At 44.7% G+C, this 15,116-nt stretch overlaps 1 protein-coding gene across 1 annotated transcript in view; it reads right to left on the reverse strand.

Moving 5' to 3' along the window:
* Nucleotides 1-13,963: 13,963 nt before the first annotated feature.
* mgat5b (alpha-1,6-mannosylglycoprotein 6-beta-N-acetylglucosaminyltransferase B) overlaps nt 13,964-15,116 on the reverse strand; it is a 92,138-nt gene continuing 90,985 nt past the window's right edge. The window contains exon 19 of the mRNA XM_018761611.1: nt 13,964-15,018. Within this exon, the coding sequence (XP_018617127.1) occupies nt 14,820-15,018 (199 nt within the window). The 3' untranslated portion in view covers nt 13,964-14,819. The remainder of the gene's footprint in view (nt 15,019-15,116) is intronic.

A 15,116-nucleotide genomic window follows, 5' to 3' on the forward strand; every position in this document is an offset into this window, starting at 1 on the left:
CATTGATTATAAACTAATTAGTAATTAGATATGAATATAATGAGAGGTGTTCAATTAAAAAATGCTAAGTGAGCAGTTTGTGATGTTTGTGGCAACGTGGATGCTGATTCTGCACAATTAATCCCAGATGTTGTTTACCTTAGCTTTACTTGCATTTGGTAGGAACTGCTTCTTATAAAATCTGTTACGTTTTTATAGTACGTGACAACATTCTGCAGTAAACGGAAAGTGGGTAGCCTTTATGAACAGGTTCTTCTCCACTGGCTCATGAAGTTGTTAAAGAAAAGTTGAGCTGCAAGCATTTGCTGTAGTACCCTTGAGCAAGGAACTTATCTCAAATCGCTCCAATAAAAATGAACCAGCTGTATGAATGGAGGGGGGGTGCGGTGGTGCAACGAGTTTGGCTGGGTCCTGTTTTCTGGTGGGTCTGGGGTTCGAGTCCCGCTTGGGGTGCCTTGCGATGGACTGGCGTCCCATCCTGGGTGTGTCCCCTCCCCCTCCGGCCTTACGCCCTGAGTTGCCGGGTTAGGGTCCGGCTCGCCACAACCCCCCCTTGGGAGAAGAGGTTTTAGGCAGTGTGTGTGTGTGTGTATATGAATGGATGAATGATTTTTGGTCGCTGTGAAGACAAGCGTCCGCAAAATGCATACGTGTAAATGTAAATTGCAGGAAAAGCGATCAGCTAAAATGAACAATGAGGCCTTTACAAAGCCAGGGGGTAGTGTAGTGGTCAGAGCCATCGCCTTGCATTCTAAGGAGCCTGCGTCAAATCCCTGCTTATATTGCTGAATAACTTATTTCCCTGGAATTGATGCGGTAAAAATTACCTAGTTGTAAACAGCTGTAAGTATCTTAGTGTACAAACATAATGTTGAAAGTCGCTTTGGAAAAAGGCATCAACAAAATAACAGTTACTAATAAAAAACAGCTAAGTGATGCACAATGGATGCAATATAGAGCCAACAGATTGTCGCGCTTTCATATATTTTTTATGTACATCCTCTTTTCCATTTTTGAAGTTACTCATACAAATGTACACAAAAACCCATAGCAGCAATTCAATGTAATCTGTGCAAATTGAATTTATATCGGTGTTCAGCGGATCCTCGCGTGACCTAGAACTCCTCTTCAGGGAAAAACAGCGGAAAAAAAGTTATTTAAATACCTTCATCCCATCCGTACACAAGGGGGTCTTGTGCTACGAAAAACCTCCGCAACGGCTCATAAAAATGTATAGGCTTTTTCATAAAATGGCCTTATTGTTCAGTTCAAGCATATTTCTGCCCATTTCACTTCCATAACCAGGTATTTTAGACCGTACAGCAACTTGTATCAGAAATTTTCACACAGTGATAAGCACTCACTTACCACTGTCTCCAACACAAAAGGCTTTTGTCCCTCAGAGGCGTCATTGTGTCTATTTTCTCGTTAAATGTGCCGTGTTGACCTGTACATTAGTGTGGAAACGGTGGCCAGAAGAGCGCAAGCCGGGGTCACATGCCATGATGGGGCGGCTTCGATTGCTGCCTTTCAATGCAGACACTGGATGAGGAAACGTACTCCGACAAGCAGTTTATTAACATGGTCGCACTTCTCCGGGACAACGCCAACTACTGTAGGCATGCCTTACACCGCGGCAGACAATATCGAGGAATCACAACCATCGATCAGTAAGGTAAATCCAAATCACAGCTGAAACGGTGGATCCAGCGCTACCTTTTAGAAATAAGCGACATGCATCTAAAGCATCTACGTATTAACTCGGTTATCTAAATCATGAAAACAGCTTTTGCAGCACCAGTACTAGTTACAGCAGCAGAAATAAAGGCTAAATGAAGCCTAAATCTGGCAATAAAATGCAGATCATTCAGCACTGAATGTTTTCGAGTAACGCTACACAGTACCTCTAATGGTATAGTGTCCTGATGTTCTTCACGGAGTGACATAGAAAGCGTTCTAGCAAATTTTAAATCATAACCATCTGCTACATTTTCAAAGTGTTAAATTATCAAAGTGTGTCTGTCTAAGGTCTACCCTGCCTCACACCCTGTGTTTGAGGGCTACGCTCTGAACCACGGCCACGCTGCATTAGAACAAGTGGTTATCAATAATCATGAACGAATAAATGAAAAAAAAACATTAATTTACAAGGTAGGAATAAATTTTGTTATTGGCGTTGGTAACGTTATTGTTGTCATACATAATACCTTTCGTTTTAGTATCTCAATGTATTTTACCTGATATATTTTCATCTGAGAACCGATCATTTTTCCCGTTAGAAATTCCCTTACAACGTGAATTCGCTTAATTGGGTGAACGAATTTGGAATGAATTGCGTGAGGTACGGCTGTACGTTACGCCTCTAATTCATGCTCGCTCGATCACGGCCGAGACTGCAGTTACGGCCGCTCCCGCCGACGGCGCGCTACAGGTGTGGGTCATCCGGCTTTTGGGACAATATTTTTTCATACCACTTACGCCAGCAAATCACAGGTCATTTCAGCTTGATATTAATAGCTTGTAACACTGAATGCCTTACGGTGTGATAAGTGCTATATCGTTATGCGGCCTACTGCACAATCTGGTGACGGTACGGAATCGTTGGAAACCTGTTCCAGCTATTATGGGACATGTCCTGTCCCAGCCCCCACCCAGCAATATGTAAGAAGGATCATACCACTGTGCTCGTGGCTACTATTAATAACCGGGTCTATTGCCTCTCCAGTCATGGAAGGGCAAATGAATCATATTCTGCCTTCGCTCAGAAGTTCACTGCATTCTTGCACTGGCACAATAAAGCAGCAAACAAGCATTGACAACTGCAACGTACGTGTGTGTATGAGCTGTCCGTTGTGCGGTGCCTTCCAGGTTTCCATCTGAGAGCTTTTGATAAGACGGGATCCTCGCCTCCCCAACCTCGAGTGACTCTCCTCTTTCACTTTTATTGTTCTCAATAAAAGGAAGTATTTACTTCTGCGGAGGGTTTTCTTGGCACAGTCTTTGCAGATGTTTGACATAAAAACCATCAAGCGCACAGTATGTGTGATGCTACCATGGCAATAAAGGAGGTAATTAATTCAGGCTAGGAAAGGGAAGAGACTCTGTCATTTTCGTTTCGGGATGTTAACGGCAGTTGGAATAGAACTCGGTGAAACAGGCGACGTAAATAGCAAATCCTGCGACCAGATGGCAGTTTATCAAAAGGCAATGGAGCTGATAGTCCAGATTTGTAGCGGTAATGTCAGATTTATGGCAAGCGACTGACTCAATGCTTGGCTTGGTCATAATCTTTGATTTAGCCTGTGTTGGTTAATGTTTTATTTTTTGAAGACAGAAAAATAGGGAGCACAGAAAAACAGCAAATCAGAACTGAATGAGACCTTTTTTTTTTTTTTCTCTCGCTGGGGTTCAGCCAGAAGAGTGAGTTAGGTGTCAATAAGGACCGGGTTTCACTGGGATGCCAACAGGATCTCGGAATGTCAGCTGTGCGACGATTAGTGGAAGGTTCAGCCATAATGTAATTAAATTTCTTCAGAAGAAATGTCTTCTAGTGGCTCCCTGATTTTCTTCAGTAAGATATAGCACTACGAGGGGGTGCGGTGGTGCAGTGGGTCCGACCGGGTCCTGCTCTCCAGTGGGCCTGGGGTTCGAGTCCCGCTTGGGGTGCCTTGTGACGGAGTGGCGTCCCGTCCTGGACGTGCCTCCTCCAGCCCCGTGCCCCGTGTTGCCGGGTTAGGCTCCGGCTCCCCGCGACCCCGTACGGGACAAGCGGTTCAGACGATGTGCGTGTGTGATATAGCGCCGCTGAAAGAAACACGGTAGAGTCACAGCTTGATGTAAACAAGCTGTGCTCAGGTGAGCAGGCATGAAGTGGTTCGCTGGTTCAGTAGAGCATTTAAACCACACACTCTTAGGGCAGAAGTGAGATACCTGTTGGATTTTTCTTTTTTTTTTTTAAAGTTTGTTTTGGCGATCAGAACCTTTCAAATGAACGCTGACCGGGTGGCGCTTGCTCTCGTACTCCTTCTCTCCGCACGGCACCTGGACAGAGAAGCCCTTCTCCTTCCCCTCTCCTGTTCACACCTTCACTCAAACCATATGCATAGACCTCAAGAAGTTGTAAGGAATTGTATGAGACTGCGTGTGAAGGTTCCAGCTGGTGCGGTAAACGACTCCGCTCATATCCGTGTGCTTCCGGTCAAATCCCCGGGTACGGAATTAAATCGAAACAAGTTGGAGCCGATCAGTTTGGCAGATCTAAAAAAAAAAAAAACTTTTCCGCCACATATTTTTTCCCCCTGCGCTTGTTTACCTTGGGATTAAGATTTCAGATAACGATGAACATTTACATAAACTTCACGTTGCTCCTTTGCCGGATGCTGTACAGAGCGATTTCAGCAGATGCTCTGACCTTCCGCTGTTACTGATGGGCAGAATTAGCCTCATTAAAATGAATGAATTCCCTCAGCTCTGGTATCTTTTAGGAAATCTGCCTGCACATAAACAAAATGGTGAGGCTGGGTGTTGGAAAGGTTTCGTTCAGTTTCTTGACGGCGTGTGATGATCCGGCCCGACATGGATCTTCGTTACGAAAAACGGTTTTTAAATTTGATCTCCGAAAATGATTTTCATATCCCATTCATATGGAAAATGCGCGCTGAAAATTACACAAAAAATCTGTCACGTATGTCATTATCTCCAGCTGCTTAAATGTTAATTGATTAATTGATTAATTAATCCTTTTACGGGCCGTTGATGAGGAATGGTTTATGTAAATTGAAAGATACAGCAGTCAGAGATTCGTCATGCCTGCGTGGCACTCGGTTTTAGCATCTCAGTTCTTGTCTTGCGATTTTAATAAACTGTGGATCTTTACTCTTGATGTTTTATTTCTGTTGATGTTCCAAGATGGGGAAAAAATGCAGAGAAAAAGGAATTTAAAAACTAAAACCGCACGACCGACTGTATACCAGAGAACTGTTGGGCTGTACCCCAAATCCTTTACTTTACATTACTTCCAAAACATTTCTGCGGTGTAAGATTAATGTGTTTTGTGAATGGTGCGAAAACATTAATTCATCATGCTGTGACAATAGTTAAATTATGTCAATTTTCAAAATCCCGGTGTACACAAGGTTGGCCAGTTGCCAAAGTGTGAAGTATTATGCTACAGCCTCACTGTTAAAGCGGTGAAAAGTTTTCCCTTTCACACAGTATTAATACTGAAGTAGCTGATTTTTTTTTTTTTTTCCATTTGGTGAATGTTTTATCTCAACAGTAACAGTATCTACTTTTTGGATGGGGTAGTTATCAGTATAAACACGTCATAAAACTAGCAAGAGACTCATATGATTCTGATCAGGTTGACCCAGATCTCTCATATTTCTCTGTATCTTTCAGATCTTAAAGGCTTAGAATGGTCTGCGGCTTGACAGAAGCATGTTGAAAGGAACTGTGAAATGTGGAAACAAACTGCAGCGATGATGAAATACATATAATATAGTTTAGACTTAAAGAAATGCCCTGGCCTACAGTCCCGCTCTCCTACCAGAATGGGTCCTACATTTCATTCCCACTTATAAGTAATTCAGTCTGTTGACGTTTACATTTATTCATGTAGCAGACGCTTTTCTCCGAAGCGACGTACATTTCATAGAAAATACAATGCGTGCATTACATTAGGAGAAAGCGAGACATAGTCGCAGACGTGCGATTCTTAAGTAAACCTAGTTTGTTTCTTTCCGGTTTATGCACCGATGTTCATCGCACGAGTAGGTCCACAAAACTCTGGATAGATGAATCCTGATCACCTTCCTACAACTTTTTTTTTTTAAAGTGTACACAAACATTTACATTTATTCACTTAGCAGATGCTTTTCTCTAAAGAGACTTCCAGGGAACTATATGTAGTGTTATCAGCCTGCACACCTTATTCACCGTGGTGACTTACGCTGCTAGATACACTACTTACACTGGGTCACTCATCCATACATCAGTGAAACACTCTCTCTCTGTCACTCACACACATTTACATATAATACAGGAGTAGCGGCTATGTAAAGGCTTATCTGGGGATGATCATGAAGTTACGGTGCGTGAACTTTTACGCCATACCAAGTGAGTCCGGAAAAGGTGGGTTTTCAGACCCTTCTTGAATGTAGACAGGTTTTCAGCAGTTCTGAGTGAGGGGGGGGGGAAGGTCGTTCCACCACAACGGAGCCGGAACCGAGAACCTCCGCGCTTTATTACTGAACTGTTATTGTAAAGTAAATAATGTATGCATGTTTGTTCATGTACACTAGGGTTAGGGTTACTTTAGGGTTCTAAGAGTTTGTAATCACCTGGAAATTTTCATGTTTTTCAAAGAACTTATCATTTTAATCATGGTATTTCTGGGCGATTCCAAATTTTTGAACGATAGTGTACCATGACCACATCCTCTATATTTACATTTATAATACATTCCACATATAAATGAGTCACATTGTGAATGTGGTGCTTTTGATAGGCAGAGATGTGTTTCCCAATAGAATTAAGATAAACTCAACTAAAAGAATTAACTCATTCAATGCCAGATAACTTTCAGTTTAATAAAGCAAATTAAATGCTCAAATTCCATGTTTATGGCATCTGCAAAACGCCCTGCTGTTGACATTTCCTTTACAGCTGCTTCTGCATGGCAGGCAGGTATTTCGCTCTTGGCCTAAAATGAGGGTGGGTCACATGCACCAAAAACAGGTGGGCAATTCCGGTAGCTAGAATGCGCATACAGAAAGACACCTGCTCGAGTCTCAGAGGAGAAGGTTGGGCTATCGGAGAACCGCCTCTGCTTTCGCCACGCAGCGAAACAGGCGGAGCATTATTCCGGCCTTTTCTAGATAAGTATTTGCAAAGATTTGCAAGGGGAGATGAAGAAATCAATAAATATGCAATTTCCTTGTGAGGAACTGGTTGTACGTACGATCAGAGCCTAAAGTAAAGAAATACGAGCATCCCAGAGCAGAACAAACATTAGACAATCCTCTACACTACCGGCTCCTCAGGACATCCTCCGCTTTGCATGTTTATCTCAACCCAACAGATAAACTAGAGGGACAATGCAGGCCCGGGTGGCTTTCTGGGAAACGGGAGGCAGTGATTCCTAGCCGTTTTGCCGGCGCTTCCCTTGTCCTACAACAGCATGTGACACGGAGGCCCCTTTTTGTTTTCCTTCCAAATCGTGTTTTTGTTATTTCACGACAGATTACCGACCGAGTGTGCGTTAGTAGCCGGTGTTCGAACGAGAGAACGGTTCTTTGAGCCGTAAAAGACGGCGCAAGGAAGACTCGCGCATCATCAAGAAAGACGCACGCCAAGAGAAAAGCCTCTTTCCTTTGCGGAGGACATGAAAACTAGGGCGCCTCGGTTTTCGCGCTGATGAATTACCTGCTTTTGACACTTCACTGTTTTCTGGGGCTATTACTTCACAACCTGTGCTGGAGTTCCGGCAGAGATCTTTTTCGGGTTATTTGTCTGTAAACACGCCATAACCGGCGCAGAGCTATTTCGTTTCGACTCCAAAAGCCTCCCGCCTATAGGTGCTCCTTGTCCCCAAGGCAGGCGGCAGCCGCGTCTTCAGAGAAACTCCTCGCTGAATCCAGAGATCAAAGCTGTGCCGTGCTGCTGGAGTCTGTCGAGAATCACTTACTCCGCCGCCTACCGCGGCACATAAACGCTGCCGGTGCCGGTGCCGGTGCCGGTGCCAGCGCGGCCGTCCGCGGCGCATAAAACAAGCGCCCCGTGACGAAGGCGGGTGTCGGCCGTATAAGGGTGCATCGGCTCTGCTTAATTGGCAGGAACAAAATCTGTTGCTGCACCAATTAAAAAGTTTAAAGCTTGTTATCATTTCAGATTATTTGCATGCGAATGAAACGCTGCCATTGTCCCTCGGAGATACTTAATACAGTTATGAGAAGGGAAGCTGCCAGCCGGTGGCGAACGTGCTCATTAATTACACATGGTCCATGGATGGATGTGCGTACGTTTTGCATCATGTTAGCGGCTGCAGGCACGTGTGTGTAAGAGACACCGCGGGTTGCGGTAAATCCCGACGGGGCTGCGCGTGTCGCTCCCCGCGAAGCCCCGGATCCCCCGGTAAGGCTCTCCTCTTCCTCGCGTCCTCATGGCTCCATCGCGGAGCTTGGCAGACCTCGAGTCACGAGAAAACAACTCAAACTTTTATGAAGCAGAGCTTGCCTGGTCATTTGAGGGCATCTTATTACCGCACTACCGCCGCACAGCCCCAACCCCCCTCCCCCGTCCCCCTCCCCCCAGTCTCAGTCACACTTGCACCCCTGCCCCGCGGCACCTTGCTGAAATAACTGCCGACTGGATTTTAATAATCCCTTGCTCCTTTGGCCACCATCGCATGGAGCCACTTTAAATGGGGAATTAAACACCCTCTGAGCTTCAGTGCGGCGGGCAGGTTGCCAGATTCCCGGGTTGCCAGGTGGTGCGCTGTAGTGAGCGCTCAACGCTGGCGTGTTATCGGTGCTGCGATACTCCAGCTCTCATGCATTCTCTCTGCCTCCCTCTTTGTTGTTCTGCTCCTTTTGTGAGTCAAACAATGCAAACAAGTCCAAGGATGATACAGACATGAGCAGTTCAGAGGGCTGAATAAAGGAGCAGTAGTATATCTGTCATCATCAAACGGCCTCTTCATCCTCCGCAGGCTGCACCAACGGCGTCTCCTTGCTGATCATTAACATCGGTCCCCTAAAAGCAGCCTTTTAAAAAAATCCCTCTCTTTCCTGTCCAGCCGCTTTGTTAATTTCGTTGCGCTCGGCTGCTCGTGCCGTTTGATGTCGACGCCCCGCGGCTGATGGAAGGGAGGACACGCGCCACTCGATCCCCAGACAGACAGAGCACACAGCCTGACAGTGTGCTGACAGACGCGACATAAAGGCTCGTTCGGGCCGTGTCCTCGTGACCTTCTGGCTCCGATACACCTCTCTCACCTAATCCTGTTTCAACACCTAACAGCACCTGTTTCGTAGGTAAGAAGACATAAAATGCGATGCCGATGATGTGAATCCTTACGGCCGAAGGAAGGATGGAGGCGGAGGATGACGAGGGTTCGGGACGCTGATTTGTATCCCGAGGGCTGATTGCCGATTCCCTGGAGGGACTTCGCAGTACTGCTCTGGAGATGGGTACAAATAAACCTAGTTAAAGGTCCAATGGAATGTTAATGAGTACAAAAATTATAGTTCACTTAAAAGCATGAGATAAAACCAGAGATAAAAAAAAAAAAAATAAGCGTCATGCTGAAGAGAAGAATTCGACATACATCGTGCTTTCTTTTCTGAGAGAAATGCAGCAGCGGTACAACGGAGGAGCGTCGCATCGAGTTTCCGTGGTCGCCGACTCCACCGCGCCGCCGCACCTTCCCCACACAAAAAAGTTGGGCCTTTCCTTTGATAAACGTGCCGTTGCATGAAAATGACTTTCTGAAATTTTAATCGTATCGGAAGAAAAGCACACTTTGAAGCGCGGAGTGACGGCGCGCCGGTCGCCTCCAGTCGTCGCCTTTGTCTTAGACCTTGAGATTCCATCCTGCAGGGAATGCAACGCTTTTTGTTACCTGCCGAGTGGAGTGGTGCCGACTCCGTCCTTTTATTTAATGCTGATGAGACGGAGGAGGGAAGGCATTCACGGGCTAAATCTGCAATTCATGAACATGTCAGATGTTTGGGAGCCCCATTAAAATGTGTGTATGTTCTTCACAGAACCCACCTTATTCCAACCGCGCACAACCGCAACCGGCTGCTGTTACATACCTTATTTGTGCCTGTGACAAATGCAGGTGAAACAACGGGGAAATGCAATACTGGATATGCTGGATATTCAACGTTTTTTTTCCATTCTGCTCCTTATGGATTAGTTTTCCGTACAGATGCCTTCTGGCTGAGATACAGTATATTTGCATCTTCAATAGACGGGAGTGGAAGTTCTTACAAACACAGGAATGCCTCAGCTATACCTTAGAAAAACATGCAGCCACGATTTTGTAGTTTCAGACTGGAAAAAAAAAAACTTCTTCAATGAAAACATTTATTAGCAGGAAAGGTTATTATTCTTCCGCATTATGAGACAATGCAAAATTTATGGAGCAGCATGTTTGTACAAAATGAATGATTCATCTCGAAATGATGTTCTTTTTTTGCATTTTCACCGTCTGATAAAAACTAGCCATTGGATTATTAATGAAGTTGTTCTAATGAAAAAATGATTACATTACGTTTTGCAGCTTACCCTGGTGTCCCATCCAGGGCGTACTCCCCTCAGCCTTGTGTCCGGTGCTTCTGGGATAGGCTCCGGTTGACCCTGCCAGGACGAGCGGATGTTGAAATTGGATGGATGGATGGATTTTGGAGCCTGAAAAGAAAAGGTTTGTTTTTCAGAAGCTGTTATTGAAAGTGACCTCCACAGTTACAGGGCCAGTTCTCTATTAACTGTCTGTGTGACAAGGTTGTGGCTCCACAAGACCCAAATAACTGAGCCTGTCTGATGTGGATGGCAGTAACAGTGTAGTTGGAGAAAACAATGCATATATACAGTATATGTATGGTGTATTTCACCATGGACTGGCCAAAGGTATTAATAGGTGAAAAAAATACTTGGGTGGGTGAAAATACAGCTGCCAACATGGGCACTGTGTAACTTAACGATGAATGGAAAACTGATTCATGGAAATCTGATTCATCTGTCCCAGCAATGCAACCTAAAAATAGCTGCAAGAACTAATGAGGAAACATTTCGGTTCATAAGAAAACAAGAGAGCTTGGGAAAACTGAAAAATTAAACTCAAGGGAAAACAAAGCTAAAAACAGAAATTTGAAGAAAAAAAGAAAAAAAGGCAAATTAGAGAGAAAAGCAAGACAGAGGAATGGATACGAAACAAGAGGCTCCGTAACATTTTCGTGGAGGATCAAACCAGGATTTGCCTCTCCCAGCTGGCAGCTTCGCCACGTACAAACAGAAATCAATAGCCGAAAATCTCATTCCAGGCTCCGGTTTCCTCCGCGCCACGCTGGCAGGCAGGCGATGCTCCGAGGAAGAATGCCGTTAATTAGAACAGCACCCGCCTGCTTCGGGAATGACAGCAACACAAAATAACAACAATTTGATAAGACACTGATTTGAAAGGAATTTTAAAAAAAAAGGCGTAATTTTATGGATGCGCAAACAAGGCCAAAAGGGATGGTTTACAAAGTTTGATTACTTTTATCCTGAGGTGCAAACAAAGGATACCCTTTTTGTAAACATGCAGGCTTGGAATATTCATCTGCAAGGTACCAGAATTTAGCGAAGAGGAAAGCAACGGTGCACGGCGCCTCCCAGAATCCCTCCGGTATTATAAGACTGATGCTATTCATGAATTAAACTTGGTGACTCGGGTGTGATGCAATTGAACTTCTTATATATCTACAAGCTGCATAATATGCAGAAGAACCGTTCATGTTGTTTCCAGCCTGAGTGCTCGAAGCTGAGCTGGTGAGATGGTCCTGACCGTTGCGAGCCCTTTGGGAAGCCGCTGCATTTTATTTCCCCAATATGCATTTTTAGATAGCAGCCTGCGAAATTAAACAGTTACTTCAGCTCCGACTTATATTCGGAACTGCTCCGCTCACGCTGGTTCCACACAGACTTACATGGTTACTCACATTTAATCTTACTGAATTCAGATTTTGAATGAATCAGAGATGCAGCAGAACAGAGGCCTGATTATTTGGCTCCCTGCATCCTACACAGAAACGTCCCCATCGCTATTGCTTTTTGCAGAAGGCAAACTCTCAAGCTCCTCCTCCGCGCCATTAAAGCGCAATGATGCGTAAGCTGACCTGTGAACCCCACACCAATAATATATTATGAGAAAGGGTATTTTCTCTCCAACTTGACGCCAGGAAGACCTTAAAATCCCCCGCTGATTGTGGTGCCCTCTGCACTCTGCCGACAAAAGGCTGCCGACATTTGGAATAAACCAGAGGTGATGTACAATCAAAACCGACTGCTGCAGCACAGATTTATGATTTTTCGTATCGGTTTGCCGAAAAAGCCATATTTATAGTTTCTTTGACCCCCCACGCTTTTTTAGCCATTAATTACTGTTATGGTCCCTCCCCCAAAATCACTGCAGCGGCACCTCCGGATTCTACATCTATCATTCCACATCTACGCAGCCAAGTAGCCGATAACAACCGAGCCAAGATTCCTTAATCCAGAGACTCGGGCCTCTTACAACCCTCAGTGATTTCCACGCTAATCCATGAAAAAACAAGCACTGTGGAGGAGTTATAACTGGCCCACTTCCACTAGCAAGGAACCCATGGCAAAGTCGTAACGACTGGAGATTGGTGCTGGGACGGATGGTGACCCCATCAGTTTACCACAGTTGGTGGTAGATGTGACAGCCACTTGACCCCTTCCTGGCTGAAGAGGCCAGGCAAAAATAGCACCAACAGCAGTCAAAGCCAATAGCTGGTTTCTGTTATTTTCTTTCCCTTTTTCTTGTTCGCCTCTCATCCTTGGCGCCCTGGGTACGTAGCCCTCATTTGTTTTGGCCATGGAGGTCGTAACTAATAATTACCCCTGTAATGGATTATGGCTTGTGCGCTCTCTCAGTGCCGCTGTCCGCTTTCACCTTGGCATATTCAAAGGTGTTTTTCCAGTGCCGGTGAGACATTTTAGATGCTTGATGACGGCTGTAGATGTCAGGGGCATATGAACAACGTGCAAACATCTCAGTCCACTTATTTCAGGATGAATGTGCTAGTAGGCTAAGCTGATACTATGTCAGCTGCACAATTATTAAAAGCATAGTCTAATACCAATTTGCGGAGAGTAAATGAATTGATATGTAATATTACAAAATACCTGATTGTTGTAACAAGTAAAATGTGATAATAAAAGCAACACTGAATTTTTCATTTAACGCTGCTCCCCTTTCTTTTAAACTGAACATATTATTCCTATATCCAATCAAAATATTTTACCCCCATATTAGTAAGTAAGTTTCAAGGTCAGGGTTGCAGTGGTCCGGAGCCTATCCCCGAAGCACACGACACAAAGACAAGGACTCAAGTTCACCCCCTGGATTGGACGTCAGTCACTTGCAGTCAAAAAATATTATCAACAACTTATTAAAATCTAATAGGTATAGTTAAAATAGTTGTGCTTTGAACAATTAACTAACAACCAACAACTGACTTTGCAGCCTTCTATATTCCAAAGAAGTGCTGGACAGAAATGGCAACGAAATAAACATTCCAGATTTAGCTGCCCCACTTTTCCAGCAGCGTTACACTAAGTCAAGAACAGAATTTGCTACAAGCTTTTGCTCTGCACTGCAAAAAATCCCTTGTAATACGAACTACATCCCAGAAGTAAGCCTGTATTTATGCTACATGCTCACATTAATCTTCTGATGCTTGCACGGTGCAACCGTTGTCATTGCTGTTCCTTTCACAGGGCACCTGGACTAAGTCTGAAAATTCACTGGAAGTGATGCAAAGACAATAGACAGAGAGCATCTTATGCAAATGTAACATTTCCACATCCAATAAACATTGGGAGTTAGCCTTGCTTATCTCAATTTGCCTTTAATGGAATTAAATTAAGACACACTAAAGTGCACACACAAAACAACCGGTCACATTATAGACAGCTATACGGCCCTCTGTGTTGGTTAAGGCTGTTTTCTTTCCAGGGGAGTTTATAGTCAGATGGGATTCAGCTCAGGAGAAGACTCCGAACAGAGTAACATCTAAAAGGGAAAACCAAACATTGGAAAACAGAATAAAATAAAAGCAAAAAAATTAAAGCACGAAAGCAGGAATAAGTTGTTTATTCACTTTCTCTTTTATTGTAATTAACTTTACAAATTTGTTTACAAAGACTTTCAAGTCCAGTTTGAGTCGTTCACTTCAAAAATATTCTCTTTCACAGTTCAGTACGGATGTGAGTGCAGCACAGTCATCACCCAGGGCATTCTAACACACGCTGTCGTTTATGCCGGGAGAAGGAAGGGCCCCCGTGGAGTCCAACTGCCCAGATCCAACGTGGAGCTGATTTCATGCGCTGGTCCTGTGCCACAATGAGTTGTCCTCCCACAATTCACAGTGTACTCACTCAACGGCTGAAGAGTGTTTCAACAGCACATTGTCAGGATGTTTCAGCACGAGGATCTTCATTACTTTGTGCTCAGAACTGGAGAACTTCCACCTGGCAACAAATGACCCAGCGAGCAGCTGCTGATGAGAGGAATCCGTCAAATCAACTGCTGAATGTACTAGAGCAGGAAGTTTCTGCTCAGTTCTGTCAACTGACACTTTTAGATTATTATTTCATTTTACCGGGTTTGGCATCAAACGTTCATCAATCCTGCATAGTCCTTGCAGCATGGGGTCCTTGGAAGGATTCTACAGTGCTGAGGACCAAGCCAGGAATTATTGGAGTGCCTCTTTATGGTAGCTCAGGGAGGATTTTGACGATCAACAGGGGACCACATCTAAAAATTACAGCCATCATCATCATTTTCTTTTCAAATTCTGTTGGAATGCCTCCCCTCTGTCAACTGGGTGGAATGTCGAACGGAATTAAGATGGGAAATCCTCTTATGCGACTTTAGGAGTGGTACTGAGGCACCATACTTGCTGCCTTCCAGTTGACGACACATTACCGCGGAGCTGGCCGTCAACCTGGTAGGTCTGAACTCTGCAGCTGATTGGACAAGGACTCCAATTTGGGAGGGAGGGGGTAGACATGGGATCTGTGGTATGTCACAAGCAGTCCTTGCACAATGCCACCTGACCCTTGCGAAAATCGCGGCAGGGGCAGAGGCGCCGGTACTTGGCACTCAACCCAGCACAGCTAAACAGCAGCGCTTCCTTCTGCAGACCACATTCCTTGCGTACCACGGAGAAAGCAGGGAAGATGTGGTTCATCTCGGTCTCCACCCCCTCACACTGCACCTCCGACCTGAGGAGAAATGGATAACACACCATGCAAAAGTAACCATCGCAGCGCTCTTGCTGCCCCTTCATCACAACATTTGAAAACAAACAAACCTCAAGCCT

This window comes from Scleropages formosus, chromosome 20 (assembly GCF_900964775.1).
Source record: "Scleropages formosus chromosome 20, fSclFor1.1, whole genome shotgun sequence".
Lineage (NCBI taxonomy): Eukaryota > Metazoa > Chordata > Actinopteri > Osteoglossiformes > Osteoglossidae > Scleropages > Scleropages formosus.